The 26,494-nt window shown below is 42.0% G+C and overlaps 3 protein-coding genes across 4 annotated transcripts in view; 1 reads left to right on the top strand and 2 right to left on the bottom strand.

Moving 5' to 3' along the window:
• The window catches only part of Dora (zinc finger SWIM domain-containing dorado), a 70,059-nt gene extending 47,719 nt beyond the window's left edge, over positions 1-22,340 (bottom strand). For both annotated transcript variants that reach the window (XM_014354479.2, XM_014354476.2), the window contains exons 1-2: positions 21,713-22,340; positions 17,394-18,101 (exon numbers count right to left, since the gene is read on the bottom strand). In XM_014354479.2, the coding sequence (XP_014209965.2) occupies positions 17,394-17,562 (169 nt within the window). In that variant the 5' untranslated portion in view covers positions 17,563-18,101; positions 21,713-22,340. The remainder of the gene's footprint in view (positions 1-17,393; positions 18,102-21,712) is intronic.
• Positions 22,341-23,493: 1,153 nt separating this feature from the next.
• LOC106640419 (Glia maturation factor) lies at positions 23,494-24,961 on the top strand. Its single transcript, XM_014354456.2, has 4 exons — positions 23,494-23,846; positions 24,251-24,344; positions 24,409-24,458; positions 24,535-24,961. Exons 1-4 carry the CDS (start codon positions 23,844-23,846, stop codon positions 24,805-24,807), a joined length of 420 nt encoding a protein of 139 aa, XP_014209942.2. The 5' UTR covers positions 23,494-23,843; the 3' UTR covers positions 24,808-24,961.
• Positions 24,956-26,381, bottom strand: cni (protein cornichon). Its single transcript, XM_014354450.2, has 4 exons — positions 26,282-26,381; positions 26,007-26,075; positions 25,673-25,929; positions 24,956-25,567 (listed from the first exon to the last, which is right to left on the bottom strand). The coding sequence occupies exons 1-4, from the start codon at positions 26,360-26,362 to the stop codon at positions 25,540-25,542; spliced, it is 435 nt and encodes a 144-aa protein (XP_014209936.1). The 5' UTR covers positions 26,363-26,381; the 3' UTR covers positions 24,956-25,539.
• Positions 26,382-26,494: the final 113 nt, after the last annotated feature.

The raw sequence follows: 26,494 nt of genomic DNA on the forward strand, positions 1-26,494 counted from the left end.
CACTCCTAAACTCCAGGAGGTATTCAACTCCAGTGGCTTTTCGTAGCAGCTCTACCAGGCTGCACACCTCGTCCCGTCTAACTCGATCCTGTAGTTCGGGTCGCATGTTCCTGTGAAACAGGTCCAGTTGACGTTCGACCGGCCATGGGGGTTGAATTCGCCGCACGATATTTTTAATCTGTGTTAAGTAGTTTCGTACGGGCTCACCAGCGTACTGGGTGCGCATTTGCGCATCCGAGGTTAGACGGCGCTGTACCTCCTCGTTTGAGCCATACCATTCCTGCCGCTCGGCTACGAAATCAGCCCAGCTGATCCATTGGTCGCATTCGTTGCGGAACCATGTCGCTGCCATGCCGGTCATAAGCTCCGGTAGAGCTCGGAAAAGCTCTTCTTCCGTCAATCCGGAAGCTGTGCGGCACTCCGTAATGCGCGTGAGGAAGGTGTCAAAGTTGTCGTGACTTTCCCCGGTGAACTTTACATTCCACTGTCGGACAATTTGTCCTAAGTCACGGCATCCGGAGTCGACGTACGACCTGTTTGACCCCGAATTTCTTCCTGCCAGAGGCGGGAGACTCCCCCCCGACCAGGCTGGACTTATGGGATCAACAGGTACAGCCAAATATTGGGATAGGTGGGGGTACGTTGGGTGCGTTGACGAGCTTACCGCATACGTTTGTGGCCACGTCGTAAACGCTTGTGTCTGCGTTGTCATGGTCCTTTTATTTACTAGATGCGCGCTACACAATAAAAATTTACTGGCAGTAAGTGTACTGTGCCGCAACGCAGAGATTAGCTTGGGAGAGAGAGCTGACAGGTAGGGGGAATTTGCGCCAAAGCGTTAGTTGGACGCAACTTTCCGCCTAAATTTCTGCCTTAAGGCTTTAAAGAAAATTTATAATTTAATACAGCCTTATATTTAAAGCTGTCAGCTGTAGGGATATCGATGCCCTCAACTCTCTTTTTTTTATTTGTGCATGTGTGTGGTACAATTTTAAATACAGTTATGTATAGTGTACCTTGCACACGTACACTACTGCTCGTCGCTCTACAAGCCGCGAGAAGCCAACAGCCGTGTATACCTGTATACCGTCGTATACGCGCTGTGTACTCTACTTGCGCCGTAGATCAGCGTTCGCCGCCTGTGAAAATCCGATTTCACAGGCTAAGCTTGTTGGCAGTCGAAAATAATATTTCGTCTCAAAGTATTATTTTCTTTCTCGCTCGCACTCGTCAGTACAAATTTTTAAGTGCTGGAAGTCCGCAGCGACTCAAAATTGTCACGTAAACAAAGACACTGCTTTGTTTACACGCGCGACCTATACGAGTCTGCCAGTGTCTCTCACGTATGCTAACGCGTTCTACGCGTTCTACGCGTTATACACGCGATCTATTTTGTTTTGATGTAGCTATACTGCTACAGCACCCACTTTATTATTGCTATAGCTACAGCAATAGTATTTGTCGTCTACCTTGTAGACGACGTCGCGCGATACCTAACCGTGGGTTATTCGTCGGGCGCCAATGAAGGCGTTGACTTCACACGACAACTTCACACCCCAAAGAAAAAACAAAACGAGCAACAGGAGACGGCAACACGGGAAAAAAACTCGCTTCTCGCGGGTTCGCTGGCCCAAGCTAATCTGGTCCCTTTTCGGCCTTTTCTTCCCTTTCCATCCTTTCCTAACTGTCCTCTCCGTTTTTCCCTTTTCCTTCTTTCCCTATCGGTCCTAGCCTACCGATGATGGCTCGACGGTATCTCACCGTCACAATATATGTATATAACATACTTTGCAGGCAGGTGCGTTTCACCACTACTGCTCTTCACGTATCTGTGTGTGTATGTAACGCTTTTATTATACCGTACAAGTCGGGCCAAGTTCGTTAAACTCGTCTCCTTCGCTCTTGGGTATTATATGTATATAACGCAAAGGGAGGAAAGTAATCAATGGGGGGGGGGAGAACTTCTCGGTGCTGATGTGTTCTGTGTCTTTCTGTTTGGGCGTTTCCCCTGTGAATACGCATACGTCGGAGACTCGAAGGATTCTTGCTTTTTTTTTTTTCTATTCATTCGAGATACGTGTACGTCCCCTCCGGTTGCGTGTACAGTGCACGTGCGTGCGTGTGTTTTCTTCGAAGGGAGAGAGGAAAATTCGTTGGGGGATTGAAAAAACAATACCATTGCACGGAAGACCTATTCACCTTATCCCGTGTTGGACTGAGAATAAGATTTTTCCCGAAACATCAAACAAAGCAGCATCACGGACATATGGAGTTTGTATCCACACCTATACCACTCGGTATACCTATTTAATATATCCATTTGCACTTACCGATCGCGCGATCGAACTATTCTCAAGGGTATAAATAAGTGCAGGAAATAAAAAAAGGTAAAAAACTGGGATGGAGGAAAATGATCGACCGTCTCGTTTGGCGTGAATATATAATTTCTTTGTTGCTGACTCCCCACGGGCTCTATCGCTGTTTCTGACGGTTCACTCCGCTATACTATCCTCCAACGCGAGCAGATAATCTTACTCGAGCTATGTCTCTCGGTTTGATTAAAACTTTCAAAGCATATAGATACGTAACCAAGGGTGTACGAAAATTAAAGAAAAAGCCTGTTATGTTATATTCTACAGACTCGAGAATAATGTAGATTTTAACCGAAACGTAATTGCTGTACGCAATTTTTCTTCGAGCAAACAGAGATAGGCACACTTCAAAGTAAAAAATATAGTTTATCGCCACGAATATCCTCGTCTGCATTATATACACGTATTTGCAAAAAAGAGAGACGACGGCGAGAGCTCGCATATGACGATGTGTACGTATATAATAACTGACACAGCTAGCGTTCGCCGATAATCATCGATCCTAATTTATTTCTCTCCAGATGAGTGAGAGGGGGAAATAAAAAAAAAAAAAGACAAGTGTGGGAAAAAAGGGACCGGTGCAAGTGTTATACATTATAGGCGGCGACTTGCACCTGGGCCACAAAGACGACCTTGCCGTCTTCGTCTCCGAGGACTCTCTGAGCTCGTTTCTTTCCCCCCCCCCCCCATCTCCTCCGCGACCTCGACGCCATTCACCGTCTTTGTACATTACCCCGGAGTCGATAATCCGCGTATAGAGGGAAGCAGAGGTGCTCCGATCAGCTGGCGCACCTGTCGCTCTCTTTTCTTCCTCTTCTATATTGGGTGGTGCACAACTATGCGCGCATTTGAGGAGGAGTCGTTTAAGACGGATTTTCTTGAGCAAGTGAACCGTATGGGCCCATATATAGCTCAACGAGAAACCGGGTGGATGCTCGAGCGTTGTCCTTTAAATGCAACCTGTAGCTATGCTCATTCTTGTAGTTTTTTTTTTTTTTTTTTTTTTTTTTTTTTTTTTTTTTTTTTTAAATCTTACGATTTCGAGAGTTTACTATATGATTATCTTTGCTCCTGTACCCTCTGGTCTTGGCCAGGTAGTCCTTTTTTAGTAACAGTACGAGACGAAACATCACGAGACACCACCAAGAACCGTCCCCGCGGGTATTGTTAAAGCTCTGTGTGTCCAAAGGTGGGGAGTGTTGTTAATTAACCGCAGCATCAATCATTTTTTTTTTTTTTTCTTCCTTTCTTTCTTTCGCCTCCGATGAGGTATACGTGAGAGAGAGAAACTCGAGATGGGAGCCCGAAAAAAAGCATCCACCAAAAAAGAACGAGGACCAACCACCACGATTATCGTGATCGTTTCGGCTATCGCATCGAAAATTCCCGCATCACCACGCGTACATGTACAAAACAAGTACACGATACAAGAGGATCCATACATCTGGAGTATCTGCATGTATACTTGCTCGAAACTCTCGCTGCTGCAAACAGATGGTCCACTCCGTGGCCATATACTTGTACGTATGTACATCACGTAAGCATGTATATAATATAAACCGCCACGAGGAGTTGTAACATCACGTGCACACAATATAATTATAAACGTACATGATATGGCACGTGACTGTGTGTAATGTACTTACGAGCGTTCGCGATGATGTCCGATATATACGTGGTGTGGGTTTGACGCGAGGAGATATTACGGATACCTATATGTGCATCGAATGACAGCTGATGCGCCGATCGCACGGAGGAGGAGAACCGAGGAGGCGTCCGAGCGAACGTGTGGCGGTTATAACGGATGCAGCGTTTAACGGCCAGCTCGTTACCTGATGCTGTTACGCTGCAGCACTAACGCATCGTGCACGCAGTAGCGTAATTACTATATGCATATTAGGTAGATTGGGTGTGACTGAATTCTCCTTTTCTTTTTCAATGCACCTATTTGCAAATGGTATATGTATAAATAGGTAAAGATGATCTACATACTCACGACGACAATGACACATTTGTTACATGGAAGAAGAAGAAGATAGCTATCTGAATTGCTCTTACCTGAAAAACAAAGAAAACAAAAATTGGTTGAGATAAATATCACGAAACCCATAAACTCCAACAATAATTTAACAATGGTACACAAAGAATAGAGTCGATCGCTCTCTCATCGATCACTCGTAAACGCAACATCATTCATATTTCTGGAAGTATTATTTTTCAGTTTTCTCTTTTTGCCCGTTTACAGGATATAAATAACAATGTACAGCAGTATACACGAGTCAAACGTACATGTATATATATAAATGTGTAAAAGCGTGATTGGGTTGATACGCGATACCCAAGGACGTATCATATCAATCATCAAACGCAGTGGGAAAAACGCTTTGAGCGAAAGAGAAGACTCGACGAAAAAAAAGAGAGAGAGAGAGAGAGATAGGGGTGCAGTATAATATAGGGGTACCGAAGCTCATGGATGTACATACACAACGTACACACACAGAAATATATGCGTGCACCCAGCAGGAGCTCTCGCATTAATAACCCCAGCTGGAATCCTTGGTCGAGGGCTACTAGGCATACCATACAAATATATGTGTGTAGCAACGTGACCGCGCTGGAGGAGATGGAAAGAGAGAGTACATAGTACACGCATAAGGTATACGAACAAGAGTACAGGAGAGCCCATCTCGTATATGCATATGTATGTATGTATGTGCACCTACGAGCGTCCGGGTGCTGGGTTCTGCCTGGCTAGGAGAAATCGATGTACGAGTTGCCATGGAGACGACGGGCCCGCCAGCCGATAGAGAGAAAGGGAGCACCCACCACCATCGCTCTGCTCCTCTCTCTCTCTCTCTCCCTCCGTCCCGTGTGTATATATAACCTTCCAAGTACGTGTATATATATATATAATATAGCCAGTGCTCGCGGCGAGAGGGTGCAGGCGCGGGGGTGGCGAGGATCCGTCGACATCTCAATGCAGCGATAACCGTGCGGCCCTTGGCCCCTCCTTTCCCCCTTTCATTTCAACTTCCTTCACCCCTCCGTGTATATTACGAGTACAGCTCTTTCCCTTGGCCATCCATACTATTATTCTTTCTTTCCCCATCCGTGCAGTTTACTCTCCTCGTTGGGTCAGTCGACTTTTCTTCTTCTTCTTCTTCTCCTTCTCTCGGATCTCGTTTTTCACGCTGTCGAAACGATTGCGCGCTGCCCGCGGTGTTAATTAATCGTTACAACTCCCCCCCCCGCCGTCCCGTATACATCTCCCCTTTCTCATGGTTCATTTTTTCTCCGACTTTCCTCTCTCCTGGTAATCTACGCGCGCCTAAGCTGGCAAAGAGGATGCATCGCGCACTATGTGTATATATACGCGGTCTTTGTGTGCTGCTGTTGCTGTGCACATCGAACCTTTACTCTTTTTATTTTCGGCTGATTAAAATTCAAGTTTAAACTCCCTCGGCTGAATTAAATGTAAAAAGACCGCAACAGCATTGAATAATTAATCAAACTCCCGATGAATAAATGGCTACACCACTACTACAGCGTGCAGTGCCTACAAGAGAATAAGGGCTCTCCTGTCGCCTCTAATTTATTAATTTCGCGAAGCTGATGTCGTAGCAGTTCCGTCCCAATTGTTGGTACAGCCGTGAAATTCGCCGTCTCTCGTGTCGCCTTCTTCTTTCTCTTTCCGTCACGCAACTCCTTCTCGTTTACGTTGCAATATCGTGCAGTACATGATGTACCTAAAGGGAAGCAAGTCAGTACATTTATATTACGGGACGGGCTTCATTATCGGGACCGACTGTCGTCGTCGCTGAGGATGTACCGCACGGTGTGGACGTATAAGTGTCGTGGTGTAACTTGCATCATCGCAAGTGCTGATTGATTTTCGATGACCATGCACCTACGTACTCGTTGCCTTGAATCAGTTGATCGTTTCGCATGTCGGTGTACAACGTTATATAGGTTTTTCGGCGGAATGGCGAGCTTTCATCAGAGAAAACAAGGTAGATATAGTTGTCGATCGAAGGTACATCGTGAACAATGTTTGAAGCAATTAAAAGTCAAAGAATTCGTATTTTCCTTTTTAATGTTGAGACCTTTTTTTGTCAAGTTTTTTATCGTGTCTTCATTATGAAGAATTATCAGTGGATCATTAATGAATCTTATAGATTGGTCTCCCTCGCGTCCGGTCCCACGGCGTGTTGAGCTTTAACATTATATTGTACAAGGCGTGACAAAATCGGTGGAGCTTCGATCGTGACAATATACATATTTATTACATCGATGGGCCTGTTTGAGAAAAAATTTTCGGGAAAGAGTGTGGCAATAAAGCTCCAGAGATGGTAATAATTTTAAAAATGTGTAAGGTGCTACGAATTTTTAAAGAAAAAATCCGTGCAATTACAAACAGGAACGAAACTCGGCGACAATATAATTCCCGTAATATAACATTCCACGTGTAAAGAGAAAAAAATTTTTATTTCACGAAGCAAGAAACCCGATAAAAAACTGTACTTTTGTCATCCTCGCAAAAGCCGACAATACCTTTCGACGCATTAAATTTCATTACAAGCGAAATAAAGGACCAGAGAGAAAAAAATTCAATGCTCCGTAATGTGTGTGTACGCGTGACGACAAAAAAGAGAGGAGATGAAAAAAACATTTCCAACACAAAGAGAGGAAGAAAAATCAAGCGGTCAGAGGAGAGACAAGATAAAAGCCCGCGTGCATTGTTCAATGAGATTCCGTTCGCGAAATTCGCTTCTTTCTCCGTTTCTTGTCTGTGACTCGAGGAGGAAAAAAAAAAAAACAATTAATTTACCGTGGTTTTGCGGTTGTAAAGTAGTCCGGAACGACGCACGAACATGTTGGCTCGAGACAACGCGGAGATACCCGCACAAACAGCGCGCAAATAAAGGAACAACCAACTCCAAAGGGAAACAAAAACAAAAAGAGCCTCAGCTGTGCAATTTTTTCAGTACCCCCTCATTCAATTATACACATTTCAAAACACACGAAAAGAAAAGAATCCAAAGAGCACGAAATCTTTTTTGGTAGGTATACGAGTACATCTACACAAGAAAAACTTTGCACTCGGGAGGGCGAAACTTGGTTAAGTCCGAATATACCCGAGACGCGCAAACAGGAGCGGGTAAAGTTTTAAAGGCGTAGGTACTACAATGAGCACCGTATAGCTCACCTAACAAGGACTCGCGCGCATTTTTCTGCACAATGCAAGTGAGTGTATATAATGTACAAAAAAAAAGTGCACCGCACGAAAGCACCAAGTTTTCAAGAGACGCTTTCGCGCTTACACTATACGACCCTGCGTGTACATGCATACGTCGTTGTAATCCAAGTTCGGTGCGACCGAGACTCGCACGCGACTATAAACTCGGTAAGTGCCTGTGAGATGTATATACATATGAAAAAAAGGGGGGGGAAGGAAAAGTAGCTACGTTATAAATATTCCCTTGAGATAAAGGGAGAGGAGAGTAAGGAGGAAGGTGTATATATACACGTGGCCGCGAGGTAACGAGCTCTCGCGAGAGATATTGAATTACGCTTAACGAGCTAATTGCGACACGAGAGACGGAGACGGAGCGCACCACCTTTGGCACGTGAAATATTAGCGTTTTTTTTTTTTTTTGTTTTTTTTTGAGGGTCGTCAATATTACGTTTTGAGCCTTTTTTAATAAGCTACAGTGTTTCCTTCATTGGTTTACGCGAAAAAATAAATGACTGATAATCAGCTACAGCCAAAGAGAAATTAATACATCAGCTATTACAAACAATTTCAACTATTTTACTTGGAAATTACAGCATAATACTATAGAAAAGCAAAAAAAAAAAGGGTAAGTACTGGTTTTCTATAATTTAAATTTAAAACAGCTTGAATTCAAAAGGTACCATTGAGAAAAGAGGATTTCTTTATTTATTTCATTTTTTTTTGTTTCTATAAGGTACTTTTTAAAAAAATCAGAGCAAAGAAAACGCACGCGTTCTTCATCAAAAATTCAAATTCCCGGGGCAGAGCTCGTTAATCCTTTAAAATTCGTTATTCCCCGTTGAATATTTACGGCCGATCTTCTGCCTGCGCTGGACTTGTGCTCTCTTTTTTTTCTTTCTTTGACCACTTGTTCCTTTTTTTCACTGTAATCTCGCGAGAGTATTTTACGAGACTATTCGTGGGAGGCTCTTTTTTAATGTTACGTGTCCTAGTTCTACACATGCGTGGAAGAAAAAAAATAAAAAACCTTATACACAAAGTGCCCTGCACGTCAATGAATTTTTAAAAAGCTCAAAAGTCGATCGTGATGTATTTTTAAAGTAGCCAAGAAAATAAAAAAATGAAAACGTTACAAACGCTCCTGTACTGCCAAGAAACATCTTAAACGTTGTTTGGAGCAAACGGGGGAAAAAAAGTGTTACCAGCCGTTTGACAAATTTCACGGCCAGGCATTAAAAAACGGCCGCCTCGTTTGAAATTGATCGTGGTCAGTTACATACCTACAGCCCCTTTATTTTGAACCAACACATACCACGTCGCTGTCCGCATTTTTTCCAGCTGCGTTCGCCGTTCAGCCATTGAGCCCCTCTGCTCTTTTTGTCCTTTAGCTACGCTTGTTTTTCTTCGAAGTGTGTACAATCGATTTTGCAAAAGCGCGCGCGCACGACTGGACTCGCGGTTTTAGACAGAATCTCGGTCAGAGATGGCTCTTTTAAAATTTTTATCGAAAACCACCTGAAGTTTGTAAGTTACGAAACGAATATCCCCCTCTGCATATTTATACCCGCGACGCCTTTAATTCGCCAGCGTCCCTTCTCGGTTCTGCTTGAGGTAAAAAAAAAAAAAAAAAAAAAAAAAAAAATTAGGGGAAAAAGGAGGAGCTTTGATACATGCGTGTATACCAACACGTACACAAAGCGTCAGCTTGCAAATATACACAATATAGCTACTTACAGGTCGCATGGCGGGCATTGGCACATTGGCAGCTGCACAGCTGAAATAGCTCACGTCACGACACACATGTACGGGGAGAAGGCGGTGCACGTACAAGGGTGCCGTATGTATATACATTATACATATATATGTAAATATGCACGCAAATTTAACGCCAGTCTCGAGGGTCAAACGTAGTGTTATTGTTGCAAGCATATGCGCGACCTCACTTTATATACTTACAGGATATAAATATGTAGGACACACGTGGTCCGAATTATGCGTGCGAGTGTAATAAGTATGTATGTTTTCTTCTTAACAGTCGAGTAGTGGTTTGCGCCCTTATCTTGTCGGTATACCTTTTTTTTCTTTTTCTATACGTCTGGCTCCTTTGATAAGGGCACTACTATGGGCACTTAGCACTTGAGAAAGGGACAAGGAAAGGGATGAGAGGCCTCCCATTACAGGAGGGGGGTAGGAAGATTTTTGGTAATTTTTGCTGCGAGAAGGTCGTCTAAACCCTCCTCGAGGGGCATTGCGTGGTGAAAAAGCACATGTGAAAAATCACAAAAGTACTTGCCCGAAAAGTGTCGGTATACATGACATCTCTTTTATTTGTAATGAACTGAATGCGTTCATTAACTGTATCAGAGAGTTTCAAGTGTTTTTTTAAGTAACAATCGGATATTTGTAAAATCATTACGATATAGTCAGATGTGACGTGATCATACACAATTGCGGAGTTATTTGATCGATGATCGTGAATCTGAGGTGCACCTACATAATATAGACTCGTGGTTGCAAATCGGACAAATGAGTATACCCGTATGAAACGCGCGCGCGCACGTATACAGTGCTGGCATTGGCACACATTTTTTTTTCGGATGAAATCTTATCAGCTTCGTGCATATGTTATATCATACCTGCTTGCGATATCCGTCTATCTTACACACGAGCACACAGAGCGTGGTCGTTGTATCATTTGCATTATTTTTCAACGTGACCCTGAGCTCGTTTGTCTGCCTTTTGTTCGCCGTCCCTCTCCCGCCCACCGCCGAGCTAATACGCCCCCCCCCCTTCTTTGACCATATTTTTTTGTTCTCGAAATACATCCCATCCATGATGTTTCCCTCTCTGTGCCCGCGCGCAGAGGCCATCGAACTCTCGGGAGTACCATTACGGTAAAATTTTATTCAATCGAAGGAAAGGAAAAAGACGACGCGCGTATACATCGAGCCCTTCGACGAGGAGGAGCGCGGTGCAATATTAATGGAGAGACATCGGGCCGTTGTACACACCTGCCCTTCCGCGATATATTTCCCGGTCTCGCAGCACGCACTCTCTCTCTCTCTCTCTCGGGTCTGCGAAGGATGTAATTTATTCAATAGGCAAAACGGCCCCGAGATGCTATATAGGGGGGGAAAGGGCAGGTAATAGATGGAACAAAAACAACAAAGAGACTACGTTTTTTTCTGGACGCTATATATATATATATATATATATATATATATATATATATATATATATATATATATATATATATATATATATATATATATATATATATAAAGGGAACGAGGGGTATGGGGCGGTTTGTCCTCCTCCTCCTCCTCTTTTACATGTATATATACATATATACACCATCCCAGCTGTGGCTTGTTATTCACGATTGATTGCAATGTCCTTTGTTCTTCTCTAGAATGATACGTATTGGCATAGGTATACCGAGACCTGCACACGCAGCGCGAAAATCATCGATTTACAATAATGGCTTTTTTTTTGTCTCGCGCATAATATACGTACAGTCACAACACGCAGGTGATGGTTACAATCCAACGCGTACAGAATGGAACATCCATATATTATATACATGTATATTATATACATACGCATGGCCGTGAAGGCCCGTGTGCTTGGGCCGCAGTAATTTATAATTCCCACGTAATTGCGAGGAAAAAGAGAGAGAGAGAGAGAGTCCAGCGATTACGCCCCGGAGGGTAATCGCTGCGCCAAGATAATGCGATCGATCTTTCTCAGCGAGCAAAATGGCCAGGGGCTCGCGAAATAATTGGCCATACAATGCCTGACCCGCGGCTGGATTCGATTTATATACGAATACGTACACCGGACGGTCCTTTCTTTCTTTTTCGCCTCTTTTCCTTCGCCCTTTGGGTTAAAATGTGTGTATGGTTACGTACAGGTACACTCTTACAATGGAAAATATCTGATTGCACTGGGCAACTTGGATCTCTCGAGATGAGGAAAGTGAAAGAGGAGTCGGAGAGGAGGAGAAAAGGGTATGGAAATTGTTATCATGCGGGCGGAGAGGTGCATGCAAACGCGAGGGCGAGATTATTATTGTACGCCTTTGAGCGTCCCAATTTTTTCACCTCAAACGCGTGTTAGACAATGGCTCTTAATCTCGTTACCCCAAGCGAAATTAACATCATCACAATCATCTATTTACATTATCTAAAAATACAACAAGTACATCGCAAAATTAATATCCGAGCATCATTTGGTGCACGGCCATAAATTTCCCTCATCTTAGGTGCACTTTTCCCTTTTGGCAATTAAATTTTTCAAAATAACTCACTCGCCCTCTTTAAAAATAATCCGTAGGTACGTCTCCTGTTATACCCATACATATGATTTTCCCAACTAGCACCACGTAAAGTAAAAAACGCACAAACCCATAAACAAATGATAAATCACACGGAAAGTAAATGTCCAAGCGGTGTGATTAATGACGCCCAGGCATCAACCATCACACATAAATCACACGAGTCGAATCGCACGCACTGCGTCTCTTTGTAGATTGTTATTATTACTATTTGAGTGAGAGAAAAGGAATCTTTCCTTTTGCCGTCGATATCGGTGTATCGTGTACCTACCTAAGTTATATATATATGCACATCGTAAGCCTCATAGGTACACGAGATATATTTCCCAGCGCGACTTTGCGTATGGGTATATAATATTCCCTTCGGACATCGGTATCGAGGCCCTCTCTCGATTACAGTCCGGATAAGGATCCCCGAGACTTTTTTTTTTTTTTTTTTTTTCTTGTTACCTTCCCCCTCTCGCACACGTGTGTCCCTTGAACCGGGCACGCGGACCTTGAATTCAGAGAGAAAGAGCGCCCGGATCTTTTTTACCTTCTCGACACAATGGCTCGACAGCGAGAGAAGACGAAATTAAAATAATGGCTCTGTCTCCCCCTCGAGCGCCGCGTACCTATATAGTGAGTGCGTGCCTCCACCTCGACGCTGCATTGAATTTCTCTGGCTCCAATGACTATTTTCTCTTCTCTCTTGTTACACCCACGTGGCTCTTGATTCGGTGGGCTAACGATCGCCGATTACCTGCTTTGTTTTTATCTCGGTTTTGTTGGTGAAAAAAAAAAAAAAAAATTGCGACCAGCAATCGGTAGTAATTTTTCTCAGACTGTCACACGAAAATTATTTATTAAACTCGACATCATTACAGAGCCACCGTCATCAATTTGCCGATGCATCATTATTATTTTCCACCACCGGTTCTATACTCCCGAGGACGGACGTATTAGGTATAAAATGTAAACAATTGCAAATGATACTGGCACTGCTAGCTGTACTCGACAGAGAAAGACAGGGAAAAAAAAGAGGTGCAAATCGCAATTAAGGTCATCGGAGCCAAGGATATATTGTATACAATATTATAAGCATATAGGACGGCTATATACTATACATGTAGGTGTACGTGAGATTGTCCGATGGAATTTATGTTTGAAAAAACTCTCGGGGATAGAGAAAACCCTGCATAGAACGCGAGAAAAAAAAGGGGGGGAAGGAAGAGAAGGGGAATTTTAATTTCGCGTGTATTATCGACGAGCGATTAACTCTGCAAGACTCGAGTGAGGGGGGCAAGCGACAACGCTTCCAGCGTGTATACGATAATGATACAGGCGCGAGGTAAGGGAAAAAAGCTCTCTCTCTCTCCCGCCCGCTCGACCCCTTCTTTTTACACACCCCCTCGCGCGGCGGCAAAGCTCTTCTTGCCTCTCTCGCCCCGCGCCCCTGCCCTTCGTACCCCGATAATTACGTTTCGAGGAGGAGAAAACGAGGCTGCCTCCTTTTTGTGTGCATATACATAGATACCGTTCGAGCTGATGTTGCGCTCGAGGCATCGATTTTCTTTCTTCCTTTCTCGTTCATTTGGTTTCGGGCTCTTTTATTGGCGAGCGGGTGCAGCCCGTGGAGGATTCGCGAGGGGACGCTCATCGGTTCGAGGAGCAACGGGCGCCTCGAGCGCGGTTTACGCACAGGCAACGTCGAGAAAATAATTGCGAGCTATGAACAATTTTGGATTCTTTAAAAAAAAAACTTGCTACAGACTTTCCGTTTTTATTTCTTCTTCGATTCATGTATCCACGCGTATCGGTATTTTTAGACAAGGAAGAATTTTGATGAAGATTAAGATAGAGCATACCCACGCAGGAAACAAAGGAAAACGTTGGCGACTAGACACGATCGGGCTATTAAATTCCGGTGACGGCGCACACAGCCCTCGTTTCGTTTCGAGTAAAGTTACATGTTATGAAGGAAGATACCGCTTTACTTCTTCTGAAATTATTATTATTATTATTCCAATATATGTATAATGTACGTATAGGTGTACGCGATAACTGCGATGTGCGCGCGTTCAAGTTCGTATAGCCCCTTGGAAATTTCGAGTTTGGTACTTTAAGGGCAATTTGTACCAAAATTTCGATAAATTGGTCCGTCGCTTGGGTTTCCACTAAACTATACGGCGGCAAAGTGCACGAGCAGCGGCAAATTTAATTGAATCACCAGCCACTCGACTGTGCCGTAAGCCAACTTTGCGAGCTATTTCTTACGTGAAATGCACACCGCCAATTACGAATAGTCATAAAAAAAAAAAAAAAAACCTTTTGCATTCGCAAGGAAATGATCTTGATGTATACAGGGAATTTTAGCGTCGTCAGCGCGTTTCATTCGTCTCCTCCGCGAGCAGAAAAGACTAAAGACAACGCGACCGGGGACTATTTATCATTCCTCCTTCGTCCTTCTCCCCCCCCCCCAACCCCGTATTGTTCGCTGTGCCCACCTCGAGGAAACTTTTCCCCGTCCACCGATTGAGTGCGTGGGGTATTGTTTGAACCGGCGACGCCAGGGGTGGTCCGAAGATAGCAATTTTTGCTCATAGAGTATAATATATATATACACTTTTGCAAAACTATGGGAGTAAGTACTTGAGTGGCTCGCTGTTACGACCATATACCGGACTTTAGTCCAAAATCACGAGAGAGAAAAACCAAAGGGAGCAACAGGCCGTAAAGTGCTTATCACCCGTTCGAAACAGCAACGAGCGACCGAAGGGGGGCTCAATTTGTTTTATTACCCTAAAACCCGCGTGTGTCTTTTTTTTTCTTTCTGTTTTTCTTATTCCGAAATCGCAGGTACTACCGGTTGGCGTCTCCCCTCAAAAAAAAAAAAAAAAAAAAAAAAACAACAAAAAGCAAAGGGATTCAAGATCAAACGAAGCAGATAAATGGTTCATTGTTCTCGATTTTGCACGTGCATTATAATACCTGCGGCCGCGGTGGTACGAGACCTCGGACCGCATAATGCACGTGTATACAATTCAGAACCAAGGCCGATCGAACAAAAATCGAAATTAAGGATCTTTTTTTGTTTCTTTGTTTTTTTTTCCTTCTCTCTGCCTCTTCTCGGCACTTGGTCCTTTCCACCAACCTAGCTAGTTTTCTTCCTTGCTTCCTTTCTCGCTCCACACTACTCTGGTCCAAGGTCGATACTACGCGAATCGTATATATATACACGCGGTGATGCCTCACGGTTGGATTAACATTTCTCCGAGCTTTTAGCAGTGAGAAGTTGCACGTGCTTCCGATAAACCTTATATGATTGAAAAAAAAAAAAAAAGATCCAAAATGCAAACTATTCGATAAAAGTTATTTTAAATTTATTTTATTTTTCAAGTATTTTATCAAAATTAATACAGCTAGCTTTTGTAGAGGAACTTTGAGTTCCAAACTATTCCTAACTCGCTATTGTATTGGTAATTTTTAACGTATTGAAATGAAACGTGAAACCCGAGCTTTACGTAATTCCTTGATAGAGGTCCTCCCGCAGCGGAGGGGACTTTTGACGCAAAAACCGGGACTTTGCGAAAGTCCATCTAAACACATTAAAAAAGCACCAGCTTGCAATGCAACGGTTCCAAGGAGGTACCGTGACCTACCGCCATTTCTCTTCGACCCACTGTCGAGGCGCAACAAAAAAATCGCGCAAACGCACTGCTCGCGGATCTCGGGCGACAAAAACACACGCGAGAGATCTCTGTCTGTGCCAGCTGCTGCTTCAAGAGTTGGCCGACTTTTGCCGAACACATGCTCGGGCTTGAAATTTATACACGTATGTCGCTCCTGCTGCACCTGATGAAACATGTACGAAGGCCCAACTCGTTTACGTATAGGTTTATGATTATTGTTTTATTTTTGTTTTCAGATTGATTTTCGTATGATTGCCCACTACCAAGTAACCAAGAAAATTTGCATCTGCGAAACGATTCGGTGGACTACTTGTTAGGGAGGACGGTTCAAGCAAAAAAAATCTCAAATTAAAGCCGTACCTCGTATCCCGAGTTCATTAACAAAAAAAAAAAAAAAAAAAAAAAAAAAAAGATGGTGATTTAGTAAAACAAACGGGGAAGACACAGGCGAGGAAGCGAGTATCTTCTTCCTCTTCTCGGACGATCGAAAATCCCCCCCCGCTTTCCACCCTCCATATACGCATAAGGAGTTGTGCCATTAGCACTTGGGTCAGAGGTCGCTTTCGCGCTCAAAGCTGCTGCTCTTCTCCTTTGACGTAAGTGTATCTCAAATATCGGTGGTAATATTTTCAAATGCGCCGGTAGATATGAGCAGGTACTGTAAGTTATTTACCAACCCTTATCGTTTCGCTCGACCGGATATCGCGGACTCAGTTCCAAAAGACATTTGTTTGGGAAAATTTTCACAAGATTTAATTACCCACGATCGATTTTCAATTAACTCCCTCGTACACGTTCTAAATCCCAATCAACAACCAAATCATCCCCTATACGATCAAAAGTATAATCAAGTAGGTGTATATCATATATACGCGTGCACTAGTATAGGTTCTCCGATGTATTATGCGCCTTATTTGGCCCAACTCTATACCTACGCACTTTCCCTTTTTGGCCCCTCCAGACTATCGGGACAAGAGGCAGAGAGAAAAGAGAAAATCGAAGACGCCTCCTTCCTCCCTCTCGCCACTTCACGTCGACACGCTATCGAATTACAATGCCGACTGATTTAGGCTATATGTACCGCCCTCCCCCCTCTGTCTCTCCGAGTATGTAATATATATACATGTGCCTATTGCTATGGGGAACTTTAAATGAAAACGTAACCAACTCCCGTGTCCGCTGTAATTAGGATGGAAATGCAAGCGACTGCGTGATGTTCGTGCGACGGTGTGCTCGCGAAATCGCTGGCGCTTCGTTCAATCGAGAGATCGGGCCTACAAGTCGTAGTGTGCGTGAAAACAAACGATCAATGACAGTATAATATACACATGTATATACTTTAAAACCAGTTTAAAAGTCATCTCCTTCGGCCTATTTCCTCCTTGGCTGAAGATAACGTGCACGCCGAGGCTCGAAATGCCGGATAGGCTTTCAAGGAGGTCGCGAAACTGGCAAGCGAACGGCTGTTTTTGGGATCTCACCCGAGAGGATACTCGAAAGAGAGGCTCTCACGTGCGCCAATGTGTCGTCGCGGTACATATAGGTACGAGCAGGGGGAGGAAAAAAAAAAAAAAGAGAAAAGTCGACCTTGGAGTCGTTCGTTCGCTTATTTTTATTTTTATTTTTTTTTTTGTGACAATTAGCGCATGTGTGTAATTTGACTCGCACATATATATATCAGCTGTACGCAAGTGCATCTACTGCAAAGTGAGACACGTGTAAATTGGTGTAAAAAAGAGAGAGAGAGAGAAGGGTATGAAAGAAAAACGTAGACCGACCTTCAAAGGAGCGCTTGGAGTTGCTGAGGGCCGTGATGGGTCTCTTCCAGCCCCTCCAATTGTTGCATATGGACTCGGGCTCGGTGCTCCAGCTACACAACGAGTCCTCCTCGAACCTGTCCGAGTCATCGAAGGAAAATCTATCGTTTTCGTTCTCCCACTCGAGCATCGGTCCACCACCACCACCAGCAGCCGCGGCGTTTCCACCCGCAGCTCCGGCTCCCCTGGCTGCGTTGTTGACGGCCACGGCGACGCGAGCCGCAGCAACGTGGGCCGCTGCCGCAGCCGCTGTCGCAGCCGCTGCCGCAGCCAACGCCGGGTTCGATCTGTTGTTGTTGTTGTTGTTACCGTTGCCCCGAGCATTGCCATTGTTGTTTCCGTTGTTGTTGCCGTTGCCGGAGCCGTTGCCGCCCGCGGCGCCGAGCGAGCGAGCCAGGTTGGCCGCCAGCTTTGGCCGCTTGTTGGGTTAGCCCTCCGCCTCGGCAAGCTGTCCTTTAATCGTTCTTCTTTGCTTCGGAGGTTATTGCTTACTTTGCCGGTCGGAGGATTTACCTAAGCTGGAGACCGAGCCTGGTGGGGTGGCTAGCCGAGCGCCGGCCCGACCACCGTTTCTCCGCTGCTGGTGGACCCGCCACGTTGACGACTCCGCGGGATGGGAGGATGAGCGCGAAGCGCCGATGGGTGTCCGATTAATGGTGACCCGTGCTCCTGTCGACAAATAAAGTTTATCGCTCGATTATCATACTTTTCTTTTTTTTTTTTTTTTTTTTTTTTTTTTTATCATGTGTTTGTTTGAATCTGCACTGTGAAGGCTTGTTCGGGTAAGAGTGAGTTAAACACCTGTTGATTTTAATTTTATCTATGTATAAGCACACATAATGTATACGTGTAATTGTAATGTTGGAGAACACTCGATGAGCTTTCGTAGATATACGTGTGGAGTTCTGTGAACTAAGTACTTATTGATAAGCGGGTCAATGAAATTTTTCTTAATGTATACATTCATACACGTATAGAGTCGGACTAAAACATCAATTTCGTGCGGTAGTTAGTGCATCGTTATTATTTGCATTCCACCCCTGAGTATAGACAACAACTCGATGCGCAACTATATTATTTAATATAGAAGCAACGCGATGTCTTAAATTATATCGATTGTACGTTGGCCTGTAAAAAGTTTGCTCGCGGCTTCAAATTTCGTTCCTTCCCCAAGAAAAAAAAATAAACAAATGAAAAAAATAACCCTGATCTCCCGCGGCGGTCGCAGCTTAATGATGAGCTAAGCCGCTTGTGCGAAAGTTCAATCAACGAAGAAGCCGATCTATCTCTCTCTCTCTCTCTTGCGTCGCAGATTACTTCAACAATAAATCATCCAAGACTTTGGAACTTAATCGCGCGCAACACCACATCGATACGCACCGCATACATATTATATCAGCGCTTTACTTATGTATTGTATTATGCTAAACTCCCAACGCTTTACGTATTAATATTATTAAATATGTATTGATTAATTTTTTTCCAGACGATCGAATGTGGGTTGCCCCCATCAGAGGTGTATAAATAATATTTTCTCTAAATTTTTAAGTACGTACGTATTAAGTTGGTAATTTTTGCTTTCATGAATAATGATGCAGCAGCTTTAATTACGCACGACTTGCATAATTTAATCGGGTTATCAGACACAATAAAGGTCAGCGCCTAGAGGTTCATACGAATTTCAAATTGCATGCATGTGAATCGTTCAGTACTTTTTTTTTTTTTTTTTTTTTTTTTCCATCAACTTCGGCTAAAATTATAACAGGAAAAAAAGGATCTATTGTTTTCTTAGCGACTCTTAAATGGATTATATTTTATCTTTCAAGTTTAATTGATACCTTCAATAATCACAATAAAAACTACTGTTAGTTCACCGTCTCATCCCCACGACTTCCGGTTACCCGATGGTTGTGCAATTTTGTATTTATATGCACTGCCGTTCGTTTATGCTCAAATAAACTATCTGTTTTAGAGTTTTTCTTTTGCATCGGTCGAAGAAGTAAAAAATTAACTATACGAAAAACACGAAGTACACTCCAAAGGTGGTTTAGGGATTAGGCGTCGCCACTGATTTATACCGAGAACGTAAAAAATGCATCTGCTTCGTTAGGTTGATTCACTTGGCACGGAATTTTTTTTTCTTTTAGCGAAACAAGTATAAGAGTGGGGGAAAAAGCTTATTCACGAGCGCACGAAATTTAAAGCTGAGAACAAAAGGAAAAAAAAACTCGGTACCTATTTGAATGTATATACCTCTTTCGGGTGAAGTTGAAAGTTTTATTATAGGTATACTAGCACAGCTTTTACTCTCTCGGTCGGTGCACGAGAACGAATGAATGTTGTTTCATCTTGGATTAACAAAAAGCGATTTTATTCGATCGATTCATTTGACATAATTTAATTACGAAAATTCGTTTAAGAATCTATTGGCTCGACTGACGCGTCATTACATAATTTTTGGCGATGATGATTCAAGTTCATCTAGAAACTAAAAAATGAATTACAAGGCCAAAAATATTCAAAAAGGTGATTTAAAAGAGCAAAACAGCCTTAGACTGTACAAACAGCTTGTAGACTAAAAAAAAAAAAAAAAAAAAAAAAGTAGCCTCGCGAACAACGCTAATATACGGAGATCTTGGCAGTTCGATAGAGGAAGAGAAAGAAGAAGTAGGTACAAGTACAAGAGTAGTATGAAGGAGAACGATAATGAGGAGGAGAAGGAAGGGAGAGAGAGAAAGCGAAAAAGATGCAGAGCACACGCACAGGCGAGAGTATGACGGTGTAGAGGAGGACATCAACACAAGGACAAGGACCTTGGCGGGTCGTCAGACTCGTCAAGAACGTACGACGACCCCGACCCCATACAGAGAGAGAAAGAGAGCCGGACCTCCCTTATTTTCTCTTCTCCTCCTCCTCTGCTTCTCTGGTTTCTGTATCCATCATCTCCTTCGTTACACGTACCCATATACACATTTAAGTCTTATCATACACACGTTTCGGGGAACCTCACAGCGTGCGTGTGTATTCTCTCTCTCTCTCCTTGCTCTCTTCCTGGTGCTTCTCCTACTCCCCCCCCGCCCCGTTTCAGCCCTCGTCCTTTTTTTTTCACGCTCACAAAAAATACGCAGAAGGGAATCGTCTTAAAAAACTAAAAAACAAAAAAGAAAAAGAAAAGTCGGTTTTATTATCCATGCCCGTTCCTCGCTCGTTTTGACACGAGCTCCTCTTTGCTTGGGAGAACAAAGGAGCTCGCCTGCTTGCTCGCGAGAAACAGGGGGAGAGAGCTTTACCACTTAGAATTTTGATTTAGGTCTTACTCGCGTTTTACATCATTAAATAAACCATCGAAGCGCAACACGGCCGATTTAAACTCGTTGTACATATACAATGACAAGCGAAGCCTCGATGTGAGCAGGATGTACTTTAAAAACTGGCTGTACAGTGAAGGTGCAATTTTTCTCTTTTTTTTTTTTTTTTTTTTTTCTAGACACGAATGTTCCGACACAAGCTGACGCACCAATATATACTTACACTAGCAAAAGACAAATACGTGTTCCCATGCCTCGAAAGGATGAAATGGACCGAAAGAGACGAGAGAGAGGATGGAGAAAAAAAAGGTATGGTGGGCAGATCGTAGATTAACGACGAAGGTGGTGGATGGAGCGAGACTCTTCTCTCTCCCCTTTATTTTCGGGCTACACTCTGTGCGCCAGGGTCGCCGCTAAACAGGCATCACACAGCTGAGAGAGAATAACGCACGCGCCGCGACTATAGCTATATACAGCCTCGCAAAGATATATAAAAAAAGCCACCGACTCTCAATACCCCTTCCTTCCGTATCACATCATCTCAAAAGTCCATTATACGCTATACCTACACATCATTACTGTTTTAATTATAACTTTTACATCTCACCGATGTCGCTATTATTTCTATAGTCTTTTACATAAGCAGAGTAGATTCGCCAAAAGTTGGCTGCGTAAGTATACCGAGAAAAAAAAAAATCGGAGCAACCATCAACTATCAAGTATACTGTTGCATGTAATGCGTGTGAATATGTCATGTATAATATGTGTTCAACATACCCTTGAGGTTAGTACGCATTGATAAAAAAAAGAAAGAAAAAAGTATATGTATTAATGAGGGTGTGTACTTAATAATAGTAGCGAGCACGCGTGTGTGTTGACGATTTCATCGTTTTGGAGTTTCGGAGTCGATTCGTTTGATTAGTCCCGAATCCCGATCCTGTTGCTGCTGGAGGTAAACACGCACACACTCACCCGATAATTTGGCGATGCCAATCGAGAAACGGACCACTGGTCACAGCCGAGCCCAGGGAGAATCGGAAAGCTGGTTGGTAATCAGAGTGCCCCCAGATGATGTCGCAAAAGCACTGGCAGTCACTTTTTTGTACTCTCACAAAATATTATTCTCACACACAAGCACACACACGCACACACGCGAAAACTTCGGAGAGGAGAGTCTTCTCTCGTTTTAACGCAGTTCTTCACCTTTTGTCACACTGTTATAATCGCGTCGGATGAATCGGAAGGAGCATCCGCACGACGGGAACGACGCTCGAGATGAGGAGAAAGGCCCGTTGTAGGTGTATATACAGGGACACACGACGTTGTACGACGTACGACCTACGCCAAGTGCATGTATACGACAACTAACGACGGCGACGACGGCGACAGGGCGCTCTCTCTCGACTCTCTGACGCGAGAAATAATAATAAGACACGGAGCGACGGAGCGGAGTCAGCGGAGAGAGAGAGAGAGAGCTCGTGCTTCTGTCGCACACACACGTACATCCTTTCTCTCTTTCTCTACTGCTTTTCTTCCTTTCGCGGTGACGACGACCGGACAACGACGATGATGCTGCCGCGCGGCGCTGACGTTACGCAGGGCTCCGTTTGTCTACCTGGCCTGGCCGTCGAACCTGATTCGACGTTGCTCTCTCTCCGCCGTTCCTCTGAGCGACCCTTCCCATCCCACCCTCTCTCTCTCTCTCTCTCCCTTGCTCTCTTTCGCCGAGCAGTGCTCTATACTGTTCTTCGCTCAGCCCGAGACAACAACAACAATAACAACAACAAACATGGCTGACACGCTCTCTACCACAGCCTGCGGGGGTGTGTGGGGGGGAGTCAATTGACGCGCATGCGCCACCACTGGATACGTTGCTTCTTGTTGTCGGCGCGAGGGGGCGTCTCGGACTAAGAATTTAAATGGGGATATTTTATATTGGGGGAAGAACAACACCACCTCCCTCCCGCCACTGCCGTCAAATAAGTTTATTTATTTATTTTCTGTATTACTTGATTATTGTTTTAATTTGAAATTTAAAGTAACATTAATTGTACCCTGTATCTACAATAACTTTTAAATGTAATCTTTACAGACTATATAGCTTACAGATAATATAACTTATGGTACTTAGGTGGAGAATTATTTATTTTTTTTTTTTTATTACATTTTCATGAATAAAGTGTTTGGTGATTCTACTTTGTACGTACATTACTGCTAAAAATAAAAAAATTAAGTGTCGAGTAAATTTACATGCATATAAATATTGAGGAAAGGAATGATCGGGGGTATCGAAAAAAAATTTTAATGGATAAGGTTTTTTCTCTCGTATTTCATGTTGAAAATAACGACAGCAACGAACAGGTAATTGTATTGGAAGATTGTAAATATTTAGAGGATGTTGGGTGACTTCGTTATTTTATTTTTCAGTGATAAGGCAAAATGAAAGCTGGAATGAACCTTTTTTTTCTCTTCACTTCTCGGATCCTCGGTTTCCGAGTGCATCAAAACCATATAAGTATGCATCATTTTACAAACATTACATCATACTACATGGATGCACTTTGCAGCAATTATTATAATTTTTCATTTCGACTCAAGAGTACTTAATTTACACTTTTGCGATTAGCCGATTAGCGTTAGGTGTGTGTGAAGTATTAAGGAGTAAACGTGCACTCTTACACATCTATTGTGTAATAATTGTACTTGGTCATCTTGGTACATGTGCATGATCGTGTTCCAGTACCAACATATAAGTATATACTTACTCGCAAAAGAAAAAAAGGATAAAAAAAGGAAGACCTTCACACAATGGGTCGTACGATGAAGCAAAGAGAAGGGGAGAGAGAGAGAGAGAGACGACGACGACCGTCACCTTTGAGTCATAAAATGTTTGGTTTCTGCGGGCATCATACTACATCCGCTGACTCTATACCGAGGCAACTCTACCATCACAATTTTATATGAAGTACTGGAGAAGAGTTACTTAATTTTTTTGTATTTTTTTGGTACAGTCACGATCGAGAATCCAAGGTGAAGGTATAGAGCCATCACGTAGTTGTGACAACGAAGACAACAAGTGCAAGTGTCAAAAACTGCAGCAAAAATGGTAAACACTCACTCTCATTACTCATGACACTTTATGGGGAGTTGGCTCGAAGCAGGTGATGTGTGTTTTGATTTGTGCTCGGTTACGGCTTACCAGCTGGTTGCGCTATATAGCAATGTTTACTTCGTCATATGTTTATTATTAAGATTACATTTCGTCAGCTGGTGATGTGTAATATGTCAAACGCGTTGGTTTGTTATTTTCGATGATGAAAATGACAGGAGAGCCAACAGACTTGGGAATTCTTATATTTAATGCTTGATTCATGAGTTGTACTGTATTACATGTTAAAATTTACTATTTTACTTATTTTCAATGGTATACAGCTTGAAAAATAGTTAATGCATGAATAAACCCACGAAATGAAAATCAATTATTGAAAATAAAATTATTTTTTGTTACAGACTTCTAATAGTATGTGTGATATTAAAGATGATGTTAAGAATGCTCTGAAAGAGTTTAGGTTTCGAAAAAGTCAAAAGAATGCAGCCCTTTTATGTAAGTATTACATTTCTTGCCAAATTTATTATACTTAATACTAAATTTCGTACTATATTTTCAGTGAAAGTTGATAGAGAAAAACAAAAGATCTGCGTCGATAACCTAATAGAGGTAAATAAGTTATTCTTAATGAATGATAACTAAGTACTCAAAGACTTCTATAATAAATTATATATTTTTGTATCAGGATATTCAGATAGAAGAACTTCAAGAAATCATTCCTGAACATGAGCCAAGATATATTGTATACAGTTACAAAATGGAACATTCTGATGGTAGAATATCATATCCCATGTGTTTCATATTTTATACTCCAAGAGACATTCAAATGGAACTCCAAGTACTTTATGCAGGAATGAAATTATTTTTGCAAAGGGAGGCTGGTCTGACTAGAGTTTATGAAGTACGAGAGTTGGATGAGCTAACAGAAGAATGGTTAAAAGAAAAGTTAAGCAGGTAGAATATTGTGAGATTTATAGAAAAAACTTTTTGCTATTAATATTTTTTGGTATTTTATTGCATTTACAAATACATCATGAAGTATTTATACACTTTATGATAATTTTCAAGCAATCAAATTTTATAAAATTTATTTACAATTAGTGATATATTAAACTGTAATCTATTAAAAATCATGCATTGAAGTTTATTACGTTAGCTAGTCATTTTTAAGCAACTAACCAGAATTACACTGAAAAAAACGAGTTTTTGTTTTTATACTTAAATTTTTCATCTACGAAAGTATTAGAAATTTTGCATTTTGTATTGTTTGTATGCATATTTTCTTTATCAGATAAAGTTAAAATATTAATTTGGTTGCCTAAGTTATTTGATCTTTTATTTTGTACATTGTTATCATAATTAAATATTATCTAAAAATTTTTTTTTGCGTAACTAATATCATTTATTTAAAAACTAATCTTTTCTTTAAATCTATTATTAACTTTTACAGTTTAATTACTTTATACAAAATGATGAATTATCAGTTCTTCATGAAGGGCAATAAATACATTTTTTAAAACACATTAAGCCCAACAACAAATATTTTAAAGTAATAGAAAAATAAGACATACCAGTGATATTTACAAGTTAAAACAAAAACGATTTCTTCATAAATAAGGGGAAAGTTGGAGTTGTGATTTTTTCAATTGGTAACGCAGTCTTGTCTTTAACGACATTTAAAGAAATTTATTCATGCATTAATCAGCGAGCTGATCATCCTGAAATACAAACAAAACAAAATTAGTTTATTTTAAAACTTTGAAAGGAAAAAACACATTTTGTGTGGATTGATTGTAAGCTACATGTTATAAATAAGTTTTTACCCATATAAATAGTAGAAGAATGAGAGAAGATAAAATGCCAGCTTAACCCATCCTTCTCGTTGGCACTTATTTAGGTCGTTCATGTTCATGATACTTGTAGGATCATATAAGCCAGGACTGGTCATTACTGGCCTGGTTCTATACCTGTTTATGTGATAGGCAATCAATGGAACATTAAAAATAAGAGCAAACCACTGACCACTAATCAGGAACAACACATTCATAATGAGATGGATCGCATATTCTGGAAGTACAAGCTTTGAAAGAAAAAACATTACATTATTTTGGAGATTCACATATTTTATAGAAATTCATATGAAATTGCAAAACTTACTGGGTTTAAGCTGTTACATTGATCAATAGGATCTTTAAATTCTGTTTTAAGCTCATCAAATGCGATAACCTGAAAATAAATCACAAATCACAGCTAATTAAACAGAATCTGCACAATTAAAAAAAAATATTGAATGACTAAGTTGATGTGAGTAAGCAAATTACAATGATTTACCTACAAGAGGTTAAGTGAAAAGGAGAATTTACAAAACTACATCTTTGGAGTAAAATAAAAAAAAATGTATGTATCAATCTAAAAGAGTTTTTACAACTTACGTGAAAAATTGCGAAAAATATGAGGAAAGCATCGCCAATTAGTGACACTATGTACGAAAAAGCGGCTAAGTTAAACGCCATTTTTGACACAAAGAATATATATGAAAATTGCTGTCCGCACGCATGCGCTGTCTCTTTTTTTCTTGGGGAAATACGAGAGACGACGACGTCGACGTGGTTCGGGCGTGTACCTATGCACAATTATGAATCATA

This window comes from Copidosoma floridanum, unplaced genomic scaffold, assembly GCF_036245765.1.
Source record: "Copidosoma floridanum isolate Cflo_tuat_1 unplaced genomic scaffold, Cflo_Japanese_pri ptg000001l, whole genome shotgun sequence".
NCBI lineage: Eukaryota > Metazoa > Arthropoda > Insecta > Hymenoptera > Encyrtidae > Copidosoma > Copidosoma floridanum.

What these genes read in the sequence shown, in the direction of transcription:
- LOC106640419 (XM_014354456.2), top strand. An exon ending in AAAGAATGCAGCCCTTTTAT is followed by an intron (nt 24,345 to 24,408) that starts GTAAGTATTACA and finishes CTATATTTTCAG; the next exon opens with TGAAAGTTGATAGAGAAAAA. An exon ending in GCGTCGATAACCTAATAGAG is followed by an intron (nt 24,459 to 24,534) that starts GTAAATAAGTTA and finishes TTTTTGTATCAG; the next exon opens with GATATTCAGATAGAAGAACT.
- cni (XM_014354450.2), bottom strand. Translation starts at nt 26,362, where the DNA reads ATGGCGTTTAACTTAGCCGCTTTTTCGTACATAGTGTCACTAATTGGC. An exon ending in TATTTTTCGCAATTTTTCAC is followed by an intron (nt 26,076 to 26,281) that starts GTAAGTTGTAAA and finishes ATTTATTTTCAG; the next exon opens with GTTATCGCATTTGATGAGCT. An exon ending in TTCTTCTACTATTTATATGG is followed by an intron (nt 25,568 to 25,672) that starts GTAAAAACTTAT and finishes TTTGTATTTCAG; the next exon opens with GATGATCAGCTCGCTGATTA.